This window comes from Sander vitreus, chromosome 17, assembly GCF_031162955.1.
Source record: "Sander vitreus isolate 19-12246 chromosome 17, sanVit1, whole genome shotgun sequence".
Lineage (NCBI taxonomy): Eukaryota > Metazoa > Chordata > Actinopteri > Perciformes > Percidae > Sander > Sander vitreus.
The window spans coordinates 27,643,110-27,656,159 of record NC_135871.1 but is presented as its reverse complement, the minus strand read 5'-3'; the positions used below and the strand labels follow the sequence as shown (position 1 = coordinate 27,656,159).

Genomic DNA, 13,050 nt, shown 5'->3' with positions numbered 1-13,050 from the left:
ACTCGCTTACTCTCACACACACACACTCACTCAAAAAGTCCCTCGCTCACCTACTCACTCACTCCATTATGTACGATGTCACATAACAGCAGATGGACGGGCAGACGACAGACTCCCTTTCCCATAGTACGCTAGTCTGGGTTGCCATGGAGACATTTTACCATGACTGCATAGATACTGAGGGAGGGATGCAGAGACAGAGACAGAAATACAGAGACAACTAGTTTGAATCCATTCTGACACTGATGGAAAGCATTCAAAAATATAGTGAGAGAAGAAACAGCGGCAGTAAAAGGATGTGATAGAGAAGGTTGGAGATAGCACAAGACAGTTGGAAAAGGCTTTAAAGAAAGGTTGCCCGTTCTATTCCACGCCTGATAGAGAAGCCTTGTGTTATCTCACCAAAATGGCTGACAAGGAGACAGAATGTCCTGTGTTGTTACTACTATTTTAAGATAAAGCTGTCTCCAAAATGGCTGACGGAGAGACTGCATGCATTTTTCTGTTTGCAGTATACCTTTTCTTTAGCTGGTTTCTCCCCCCCCCATCTAAGTTTGTCTGGCAATCTATTATATGCACAGCCTTCAGTTAGACAGCTTCTGTGTGTGTCTGTGTGTAGGCGTACACATCTACATGTATGTATAAATGCTCACGTGTTGCTTCTCTGGAACATTTTTCAGTGTTACAAAGTTGCTACATCAAGATTTTACTTTGACTTTAGCAGCAAACAGATGAGATATATTAAGAAGTGATCCGTTGGGGGAATGGATTAATACAAATGACTGTTAACACTTGTACATGTAATGAACTCCTATAAAAGATAAAAGTCCAGCAGTCACTTATCTCACCTCACTTGCACACAATCTTTTTTTAATACCCCTCTAGCTGTTCCCTTGTAGCTCCAGGGTCTATATTTGAACTCTGCTTCATAGATTTTTGCAATCTGATTGTGTTTCAACACATCAAAAGAGAGATTTGTCTGTGAATGTTATCTTGGGAATTAGCACCCTCGCATCATCCTCTCTTATCGCTCGCGGGATCCTCTCTGTGGGCCCGCTAAATCTCCACTGTGGTTTTTTTTAGTGAGGTTTTCATGTCTCACAAAAATACTGTGGCGATAAAAGGACGATGTGATTTCCTTTGAGTCTGAAAAGGCACCTTCTCCTCCTACCACTATTTTTGCGCGCCTTGATGGAGAGCTTAAGTGGGGGTGATAAGGTATTACAAGGGAGAGGGACTCCGAGCTGGATTTTGACATGGCAGAAAAGCTAGCCTTTGCAGAGGATTATGAATTATTACACAAAGAAAATGAGGCTCCGCTCTAGAATGCCGCTGGATTTAGACACTGATAGCACTGAAGGGCATGGTCAGTCTTAGAAAGAGGAAGAAAGAGATGAAGTCTGGGCTCAGTGAAGTTAGGTCAAGACCCAGATACAGAACAGAGACTTGTTGTACTGTTGCTTAACCCAAATGCAGAGAACACACCGCAAAGTCACCACAAGTACTGACATGCTTCGCTTGTTTTCAAAACATGATGTCTCTCTCTTTCTCATGGGCGGGCCAAATTCTCTGGGCGGGCAAAGCAGAGAAAGGGGAGGTAACCTTTCCCCTTATGACCTCATAAGGAGGAGATTCCAGATCGGCCCATCCATTTCTAGCCACTGGGGGACCAAAGGCAGGCTGGGGGAACTCATATTAATGTTGAAAAAGATCATAAAGTGAATTTTTCATGCAATGGGACCTTTAATATTATTCAAAATAATTCATAATTTCTGCTTTTTTTAACTCAAGAATAAGGTATATTTTCCTATAAATTAGGTTTATTGACCATGAATTCCAAAAATAAGTGTAAAACTAGTGGTAATAAGTTGGTGTTACTGATGTTTATACATGGTTGTGAAAAGAAGCGCTAAAAACATTGAAAAAAGAGACAAAAACATCAGAAAAAGTATTGACAGGTGCATGGTCCAATGGAAGACAACACAAGGGTAAAACATCACGTAAACAACAAATCTGGGCCACGTTCAGCCCTGACAAAATGTAGCAACACGCTTTTTTTTAACCCTGTTGTGTGCGCAAGCGCGCTGCCTTTTTATTACCACGAGTTTACAGACACGTCTCTGCTGATTGGGTATCACCTGGGACACAGCCACCAAACAAGAGAAAACATATCTCAAAGCCATTGCACGCCGTTTCCCACCGTTCCACACCGTTCTGAGAAAACATGTCATTCAACCATAGACTGTTAATATTTACAGTTTGCGCGTTCAACCAGGAAAACGTAGCAAACGTTGCACACCATTTTGAGATTGAACGTGCCCCTGGTGTTTAAAACAGGTTTGAGTGGACCAACTTTGTTTATTGAGCCAGATTTCTGATTGAGAAACCAAATTTCTAAGCCATGCACTGTACACATCAGCCCAGTAGCCGAGGCGTTACCTTTATATCGGACAATTCTGCACCTCACGATTTATGTACAGAGACCTTTATGTAGTGAGGTGGACAGTAAAAGGGTGTGCAGGTCCAGGTGGTGGATGAGTATGTTGTCCGACTTCATGCAAGAGACCAGAGTTTGTATTCTGTCAAAGACGTCACATTTGTTTTTTTCATTAACTACATTAATACATTAACGTATATATCATAAAATCCTGGCGCTTGGTCAGTGGCTCTCAGCGTCAGATACCAACACAAAAATCACCCTTTAGCGTCTGTATAGAACGCACCGGGCGTAGCAGCAGCTCGACCACGGCGCTATAAGAGCGACAACGGTAGCGTAGCGTAGTACGAAAGACCGAAAATCCACGCAAGGAGATTGGTTGGGGGTGGTGGATGGGTCAAACAACACAGGACTTTTACTCAGGAGACCGTGTTTCGTGTCCAATTCTTGTCCCTGAAACGTACATTTTGTAACCCCACCCACAATCTTTTCCTAAACATAACTGTCCTTTTCTTGTGCCGCATGTCAGTTAAACGTACGTCCCGACCCAGAGCGTCAAAAAGTGACGGCAAGTGTCCCGACCAAGCGCGACTAAATCCCGACCCAGAGCGTCTAAATATCACACTAAAGGAGACTTTTTGTGTGTCAATAACAAATGCCAAAGGCACCTGATCAAGCATCGCTTTTTGACGCGATGGGAGTGAGAATGTGCTGAACACTAAAGTTCAGCTATATTCCTACTGTAAGGAAAAACTGGGGGTTTCACCTCTGGTCTTGGTTACTGTACAGCTGCCTGTAAACCCATGTAAACTCTGATTTCTCCCTTTAAACCGGTTTCTTGTGTCAGGAAAAATCTAAGCAGGATATCACTGAGGTTGAGCATAAGGACGGCTAACAAACAGGCTGACACTAACAGGGATTGACAGACTAAATAGGCAGGATGCACAAATGGGGATAGGTTAATAACTTGATTTGAGAAACAACCAAAAAAACAAAAAACATGAACACATACGGAAGACATCTGTGAGACACGTAGGGTAGCACAAGATGTCTAGTTAAGCAAACACAAAAATGCTAAAATGTTCTGAGTGAGGGAATGAAGGAGAGAGGTGCAGGCACATGTATGAAAAATGTGAAAAATACATAGAAAAGATCAGTGCAGTTAGCCTATACAATCTCTGAGCAGGAGTGAATCAAAAAACATTTTCAAACAAAGCAAATAATCTTGACCTAAAACTGAAACTACTAAAAAAGAAAACCGAAAGAAATCGCTGCACGTGACGCCTGATTATTATACCTCAGCTGTCCTTGACCGAAGCCGAACGCCTTAAACTTTAAAACACTTCTCATTTTCAACATACTTAAAGTCATTAAATCAATACTATAAAAGTGAACTCTGTGTTACCTCTTCACTTATGTAAGGGAGTTGAGGTTTTGTGGATGTTTTTGTGTGTGCATTGACTCAAGATATAAAGAGATGAAAGAAAGATGTCAGGCCCATTTTCTTCCCTCTCCCTATCATCGGTTAGCTCATGAGATGGCAAAGGGCGGAGAGCTGTCCCGCTGTGTATTCAGCCAGGGATTCAGCGTGGGAGTTTGAAAAGGCAATCTAGTTGAAAGACACAATGACTTCTTCTTGAGGTGAAGTGAGGACGTTTTTCTCCAGTTCAATAACCTTTGCCTCTTTTCTCTTCTTTTTGTCTTCATTCCCTGTTTCCCATCTTCTCCAGTTGCCAAATGCAGGTCGCAAACCAACGCGACGACCCCAGACAAGATGCCTTCCTACATATGCAAACACCTGTTTCCATGGAGACATTGTCGCCATCGCCTTGGAGCGGCCGCGTGGAGGTAGCGCGTTCAGTCCCGTGCGCCCCGTCTGAGCACAACAATCCGGATCCCACCACCCGCAGCCTGCGCAGGCCTGGACGCCGTCACAGCCACTCCCCGCCTCCTCCGTTTCGCTCCTGCTCTATCCCAATCATCCCGTCCGTCCAGTGTCACCACGACAACGAGGTGTCTTGTATGCAAACCAGCGTCGCACCGGCAAACACGGCGATGTCAGCCGCCTGCGGCGCCGTGCCCTGCAAGGAAGCGAGGAGGGAGAAGGCAGCGTGCGCCGCGCCGTCTTCTTCTTCCTGCTCGCCCGCCATTGGTCAGCAGCAGGATGAGGTGAAGCTGCTGCTGGAGGAGGCGCAGGAGCACCTCAGGGCGTTGGCGTTGGCGTTGGCTCACAGGAAGCAGGAAGAAGGCGGGATCAGCAGCAGCAGCGGATCGACAGCTGCGCTGGTGGAGGCCAGAGAAACTGTTTGCTTCCTGAACCTTAACGGAGGAAGTGCTGGGGCGCTGAGCTGTAACGGACCCACGCAGACCCAGCTACTCAGCCCCAGCCTATCACACAGAGACCTGGGCCAAACCAGTCAATGAAAGGACACGATTTAGGACATTCACTTTCGGGTTTGACAGTGTTTGACAGACTACGGTGTCTTGCGTCTGTGGGACATGAATGGAAATGCAGACCTTAAAAAACAAAAAATTAATGTCATGGAAATTCTGAAAATGTGCTGATGATATGCATACGTATGGATACAAACATGCAAAGACTTCTTGAGAGCCCGCCTTTACACCGACTGAAAGTATGGAAAAAGAGAAGAAAAAAATATTAACATGCATTTATTTACAAAACAAGAGAAACACTTCTACTTAGGCAAAAAGAAACCAAATAGTCTGTCAACTCCATGGTGTTTTTAATTGTAAAAAGAATATATAAATATATATATAAATATATATGGATATAAATATATGGAATTCAAAAAGTGACCAAGTACAAAGTTGAAGAATGATGAATGATGTAACTAGTTTTCTTTCTTTTTTTCTTCTCCCTTTTTTGTATTAACTGTCACATTTTGGTTCTGGCTCAATTCTAACGGAAGAACTTTTAACGTTGTGCCGCACGTCCGTAAGCCAAGAGTCGGATTCTGTGAACCTGCACAGAATCCAAAATGTACAACAAAGATGGAGCCTCCGCACCTATTCCCCCCCCCCCCCCCCCTCTGGCCTTTTGAAAACCTGTCTACCCAGCCACGAATTACAGTACAGCCCTCTGTGGTTACCAACAACACTTTGAGGAATTACGACAAAAAAACTAAAACTCCCTGGCAGTGTGTGTGTGTGTGTGTGTGTGTGTGTGTGTGTGTGTGTGTGTGTGTGTGTGTGTGTGTGTGTGTGTGTGTGTGTGTGTGTGTGTTTTGCTGAAATGCAGCAAGGAAAGAGAAGAAGACAAAACAGGACACAACTTCTTCTACAGTTGGTCATCATTTTAAAGACAGCACAGATGCCGACTCCCCATTTCAAACCAATCTAGATTATTTTTGTTTTTGTTACAAATTATATTTTCACACACATATGCGCACACACACTCACTTGTGCATTATTTTTTGGTTGGTTGGATGAAAGGACACAATGACAAAGGAAGGACAGAGGGCTAAAGGGGCACCACAGGAGCTAATCTGACTTTTTCATTTTTGGTTATTAATGAACAACGCTGCTTTCTGGGGCTGATGGGAGGGAGTGCCACATGTTTGGGGTATTGAAACAAATAAATGTCTCTATGTTGTATCCTATGAATTGGACACTTTTGAATCTCTGTATGAACTTACAGCCGAATGTCTCTGGTGACAAAAAGTAAAAAAAAAAAAAATTGTTGCAATTCTGGTAAAGATTTTTCAAAATAACAGTTGTTTTGGTTGATTGCTTGGAAGACATTTTGACTCCTCAAAAGCACCCTGTCCAAACGTGCATGCTGGATAACATTGGTCTGGTTTACATCGATATACCGTACTAATCCTCCACACAATCTGGTCTAGACTGGCTTGAGACCAATATTCACAAAGTTACCCATAAAAGTACCTGGTAGTACCCTCTTTTCACCTAGAATAGAGTTTTATTATGAAATCTTGATACCTACATGTCAAAATATCCAAAACAGAAATGTTTCCATTCCATACAACTTTGTGTCATAGATGTTATGAGTCCTATGAGACAGCTTCTAATTTCATTAGTAAACGGCATCTCTTACTTTTATTCCAGCATCATTTTTGTAAGAGCAGCTGTCTCCTGCAAATATGTTTGATAATGTCATTTTTAAATGAAAATCACAGAACATCTCAACTTGTTATTAAGTAATTCTACCAATGGGAGGGGAAAAAAATTCTTTATTTTTCATCAACATGTCAATGTGGATGTTTTGGTATCCATTCAAGTCCTTGCAACTAAATTGGAATATTTGAAATTCATTTGAACAAAAGGTGTTTGATTTGGAAAAAAAACAGGCCAACTTCATTGTAATAGTAAAGTGAAAAATGTGAACAATAAGCAAACATCAATCTTCTGTTTAACCATGCTTCTGTCTCCATCGGAATCACTGAAAAAGTGTCCATACAGGGTTGCTTTTGGACTTTTTCCATCTTGGACGTCTCTTTAAAAAAAATAATAATAATAAGAGTGACTTTTGGATATTTTATATTTTAAATTTGAACTAAATCTCACATAGAACACTAAAAGCTGTCGCCCTTCAAGCTTTGTGAATGTGGCCTCCTGTCAACAAACTGCTTCCAACCATCTTCTGTACTCAACAAGGTCCTTTCTGTGGAACTTTTCCACGTGTGTGATCGACACTCACACACGGTCTTATTCAATAATGCGACACTCTGGATAAGTTCACAGTACCTGAGAATTCACACTCTCTCAACCTGTTCTCATCAGATCCCTCACAATGGCTGATCCTTGGGAACATACACCTCTCAGCTACCGTCTTCTTTATATAAACGCCTTATTCAACACACATTAGCACGCAAAAATCAGCCCAGCTTTCTTTCTTTCTTTTGTCTTAAAAAGTGAGTTTGCCATGCTGCCATTCAACCCCTTAAAGGCGCTTTTTTTATATATCAAATCGTTGAACCTCAACAGTTTGGGTTATTTGATACCGATGTCCATGGAATCCCTTATGTCCTCACGAGAACAAACACTGGGGACTTATGGAGCTTGATGAGCTTCTGTGCACGGACACAGTGCAAAAAAAAATGTGAATTTGTTTGTCTGACCAACTGTGATCAGTGTATGAGCTTTTAACAGATAAAAGTCTGCAAGCATTGTCTGGATTTGTTTTCTTATCCGAGATGAGCCCTGCAACTAGAATATTCATTGACTACATGATTTCCCAACATTGACATCATTTTTATAAAAGCTATGCAGCCTCGAACATATTTATTATGCATTATTATGCAGGAATAAACACATAAGTCAAGGCCAGGTGCCAAATCCACATTTGCTTTTTAATGACAGTCCTGTAAGAGTTATTACTAGTCTGGCTATCACCAGACCAAGCTCAGTCTTTTAAGATTGAACATTAGTCTGGGGAGTCTGCTCTGTACTTTCTACTGCACAAGAGGCGTGATCAACGGGCATAGTTGAAATGGCAATTGGATAGTCCTTCAACCAATCAGACCAACGAACTTCACATCCTGCTGGTTTAACATTATCAAAATCAGCATTGGAAAAGAAACGAGGGTGTGCAGTTGAAAAAGTAGAAAAACCTTTTTGCCTTCTCTTTTTATTAGTCACAGTTTTAGAGAGCATATATGCCTTTCTTCATAATAGTCAATTTTTTTATTTAAAGTATTATGAGGTGTGTGTGTGTGTGTGTGTGTGTGTGTGTGTGTGTGTGTGTGTGTGTGTGTGTGTGTGTGTGTGTGTGTGTGCAGACATGCGGTTGTGTACTATTCCAACACCTGAACATCTGACTGCCTGCACTCAATTTACCTCTCTTCCCCAATTTCAAAGAACAGATTTATGGTCGTTCAGCTATAGTCAGTCAGATGGCAAAAAGTTTCAGGTTGTCCTGTGTGTGTGTGTGTGTGTGTGTGTGTGTGTGTGTGTGTGTGTGTGTGTGTGTGTGTGTGTGTGTGTGTGTGTGTGTGTGTGTGTGTGTGTGTGTGTGAGAGAGAGTGTGACTGATGGCAGGAAATAGAGGTTAGACCATCAGGCCAGAGAGATAAGAGCTACAGTTTGATCCTCCAAAAGCGCTGGACTGCCGGGCCAGGCAACCCCACGATCAGACCTCATCTGAACTGCACGTCAGTTCTATTCGATGGGCCCAGATACTATAAACTTTTGTGTGTGTTGGTGTGCATTTTCTACACATACACGCATGCATGCTTCGCGTGTCAACAAATCTTTCTTTACCGTTCCCGCTGTATGCCCTCCTGTCTTCACACAAAACCCTGCAGCTTGCAAGGCTACACATCTAGATAACAAACACACAAATGCGTTCAAATGCTGTTTGAACTGGATCAAGTCTGAGAAAGATAGAGAGAGACAAAGAGAAAAAGAACGACAGCAGGGGATGAAAAACTGCTAGCATGGTGGTAATTCAGTCTATTTCCATTTGAATCAGCAGGAGTCTGTAGTGTGAAAGAAAAGCTAATCCATGTTAAAGATACTGGACCTTTGGATTTGTAATTCAAGCACCAATTGTGCGTGCGTGCGTGTGTGCGTGTGTGCGTGCGTGCGTGCGTGCGTGTATGTTCACCAGATATTATCCTCCAGAGGAATTTGTCTTCTTGAACAAAATGTTCCACTTCCCAGCACCCAATGCAGGCTTTATCTATAGCCATTTTCATTTCACTGAAAAGCTCTCAAATGATCGTGAATCGTCGCAGTGGAAGGGTTGTTGCAGTACATCAACAAAACAACATTAAAACATATCAGGGGGAAAAAAGAAGAAAAAAACATAACTACAGGCCAACACCCACAAACATGTACAGAGCGATAAGATTAGCATGTCATTCAAGACGGACTATTCTCTTTTTTCCTTTAATTTGCAGGCTAAATTTGCTGGCGTCAGGATCAGCCAGGAGCAAATCCATTTGCATCCGCAGAGCTACTAATCTTCACACGATTTCAGGAATAAAGCAGCCCATAATGAGCGGTTGCAGGGCAAAAAGAACATGCTTGCAAAATGTTTAAATGTGAGCATGTGTGTGGCACTTTAATTATGACATCTCAGTATGCAGCGTATCAAGTGGGTCAGTGTGTTCAGCCTTTCATGTCAATTAGGCCTACAGCATGCAGGGTTTTTTTCACCTTATTCCTTATTTGTTTGACCCAAACACATGCAGCGACAGGAGTGTGTGGGGGTGTTTTTTTGTGTTTTGAAACATGACCACTGTGAACAACATTTCAATTTCTTTGATTCACGGCTTTCTTCTTCTCGCTTACGCCGCTCCCTAGTAGCATATTATACTTTTAAGGGTAGACTGGATGGTTCGTTTCCATAAAGAGTGCTGTAAAGAGTGCATGTTGCCTCGGGGAAACATTATCTTGCATACATTTTTTCCTACAGGTACATTTCATCTTAATTTCTTACATTTGGGGATGAACACTAAGTAGGTAGCCTCTTCTGGAGGATCATGATTTGCTCCCCGGCCAGATGTAATATATATATATATATACAGTGGGGCAAAAAAGTATTTAGTCAGCCACCAATTGTGCAAGTTCTCCCACTTAAAAAGATGAGAGAGGCCTGTAATTTCATCATAGGTACACTTCAAGTATGAGAGACAAAATGAGAAAAGAAAATCCAGAAAATCACATTGTAGGATTTTTAATGAATTTATTTGCAAATTATGGTGGAAAATAAGTATTTGGTTAATAACAAAAGTTCATCTCAATACTTTGTTATATACACTTTGTTGGCAATGACAGAGGTCAAACGTTTTCTGTAAGTCTTCACAAGGTTTTCACACACTGTTGCTTTGGCCCATTCCTCCATGCAGATCTCCTCTAGAGCAGTGATGTTTTGGGGGCTGTCGCTGGGTAACACGGACTTTCAACTCCCTCCAAAAGATTTTCTATGGGGTTGAGATCTGGAGACTGGCTAGGCCACTCCAGGACCTTGAAATGCTTCTTACAAAGCCACTCCTTCGTTGCCCGGGTTGCCTTGCTGATAGAAGGAGGTTTTCACTCAAACTCTCACGATACATGGCCCCATTCATTCTTTCCTTTACACGGATCAGTCGTCCTGGTCGCTTTGCAGAAAAACAGCCCCAAAGCATGATGTTTCCACCCCCATGCTTCACAGTAGGTATGGTGTTCTTTGGATGCAACTCAGCATTCTTTCCCCTCCAAACACGACGAGTTGAGTTTTTCTCTATATCCTGTGTCACTGTAGCCAATACTATGTACCTGTAACCACGTCAAGGAAAGGGTTAACAGAAACGTAGTTTTGGCCAATGGGAGGTGGTTGTGCCAGACTCCCGCCTTTGGCTGAGTCTCTATCTAATCTGTCAGAGGGAGAGCAGGAGACGGTTGAGAAGTTTGACGTTGGTAGTCCCGAGAGAAGAAGTTGGTCATTTCATGGCGCAGATTAGAACCCAAATTAAAACGTAAGCAACTAAAATTGCTGAATGTTAGAACATTGTGTCAAATTGGTTGTTATTACTGTGATTTATGAAGTTACAGTTTTAGTTCCATCATAGTGTTAATAGTGTCAAAAAACGTTAGCTGACGTTGTTCAGTAGCTAGCTCAGGGATTATGAATGAATCTACTGATTTAGCAGGGGGGGTAACACCTTTGCAAGGCACTGTATCTGTGTCACAATCTCATTAGGGGCTGAGCCCCCTTTTGTTGAATTAATGTTTCCTAAAAACAAGCACTCATGCAAAAAAAAAAATCATCATATAATTTATGATATGTTCTCCTGTCGCTTAATTGTTACTCTTGTCTCAGCAAAAGTAAATTAAAGCAGGATAACTTTCTTTAAGGTCAGCACAATCTAAAAGAAAGTGTTTCTTTATCAGTATTTATTGACTGAATTAATCAGGTCTATTTACATACAAAGAGATTCCGATCATCACATTTCCAGCAGAAAACTTAACACAGTCCGCCATGGTTGTGCTGATCCAGGCTAAATGAGTTTTGTGAGCCGAATAACAAAAAGTCAGATTTCTCTGCTTTAGCCTTCATCTATCTCATTGTAACTGTAAAGCATTAATTTAGATGCCAGCGCTGCTGTTTTTATGGTCATATATATATATATATATATATAAATGGAGCGTGGCAAAAGTTTAATCAGGAGTACCACTTTATTATTGCTCCTCTATTTCTACATTCAGTGTGCCCTCTGTGCCACACCCCTTGGCTTCTGTACATTCATTTATTCTCCTGTTTGCCTATTAACCTTTAGATTTAAAATCTAAAGAGGCAATTCCCTTCTGGCTCACAACACCCAATCAAGTAGCCCTAAAAGTCCCTCTCTCTTAACCAGGGCAAATTACTAGTCTCGCATTGCCAGACCTTCCTCCACAGCGCTGCGGAGGAAGGTCTGGCTAGTCCACACAGCATTCCAGGATGGGAGAAAAACGTGCTCTGGTTTATTGACATTTCTTTAAACCAATCACAATCATCATGGGCGGTGCTAAGCACCGGACGGAGCCACGGTGCCTCTGAAATATAGCCTCGGGAAGGAACTTGTTTTGGTGGAACGTGTACGTTCAAAGGTTGTTTTAGTCGTGCAACAGAAAACTCAGATAGTCTAGCTAGCTGTCTGAATTTACCCTGCAGAGATCTGAGAAGCAGTTAACCATAGTATTCATAACTCGACCGGAGTATAAAATTACAACACAAAGAAAGGACGGAACGGACATCTGGCCGAAAAGAGTGTCATCCGGCGGAAAGGCGCTAACACCGGACGGAGCAATGGTGCCTCTGCAAAATAGCCTCGGGAAGGAAGTTGTTTTGGTGGAACGTGTAACGTAAAAACTCAGCAATTATGTGACAGTATCGCACTAGCAGCTCCCCTATGTCTTCTTTTATCTCCAATCTAATGGCTAACCACTTAACTTAACATTTAACTTAACACACTTAAGTTATACATAATCATACCACTTTTAATATAACTTTTTAGAATAAACACTGCAGAATGCCTCAAATCAAGTACATTACAACATTGTAAAAGAGTTGCAGCAGTGTTTTAGAGCAAAGCAAAGTGCAACAGAAAAAAGAGTTTCAAGCATGTAACAGAGTAATTTCCCAAAGAGAAGTTATACGTTTTCAGCTTTCTTTAAAAAATACTTAGCGAGCTGGCTTCCCTCTCAGTGAGTGTGATGTACATACTACTGTGTCTAGTGGGCTGTTAAGCTCAGCTGACTCTGGAGGGTAATCAGTTGATGCAGATCAGCTGGATTATCACGGTATAAAAGCTGCTCATCACTCAGTCACTCTCTTCCTTCAGCTGGTTCTTTACATTTTGCACCATTCAGTTTAGTTTGGTTTAATAAATTGTTGTGTTACATTGTCTCTTGGTGCACTTTTGAATGAGTTTGGAAGAGTGAAATGAAAAGAGATGATGTCAAACTGTGTTCATTAACCCCTCCCTTCAGGAATTAACCCCAGCTATTGACCTTATCCTTTTTTCTTTGTTCCATTTCCAGTTTTGTCTCTTCTCTTTGCTATTTGCCTGTTATTTGTCCTGATCAGTTCACGCAGCCGTCCATCCATTTCTTAAAGTTAGGAAAACATGTCTACATTTATTTATTTATTTATTTTTTTGTGATTA

General features: G+C 41.8%; 1 protein-coding gene across 1 annotated transcript in view; it reads left to right on the top strand.

Annotated features, from left to right (window-relative positions):
• The window catches only part of nrg3a (neuregulin 3a), a 402,653-nt gene extending 397,792 nt beyond the window's left edge, over nucleotides 1-4,861 (top strand). The window contains exon 10 of the mRNA XM_078273801.1: nucleotides 4,168-4,861. Within this exon, the coding sequence (XP_078129927.1) occupies nucleotides 4,168-4,861 (694 nt within the window). The remainder of the gene's footprint in view (nucleotides 1-4,167) is intronic.
• Nucleotides 4,862-13,050: the final 8,189 nt, after the last annotated feature.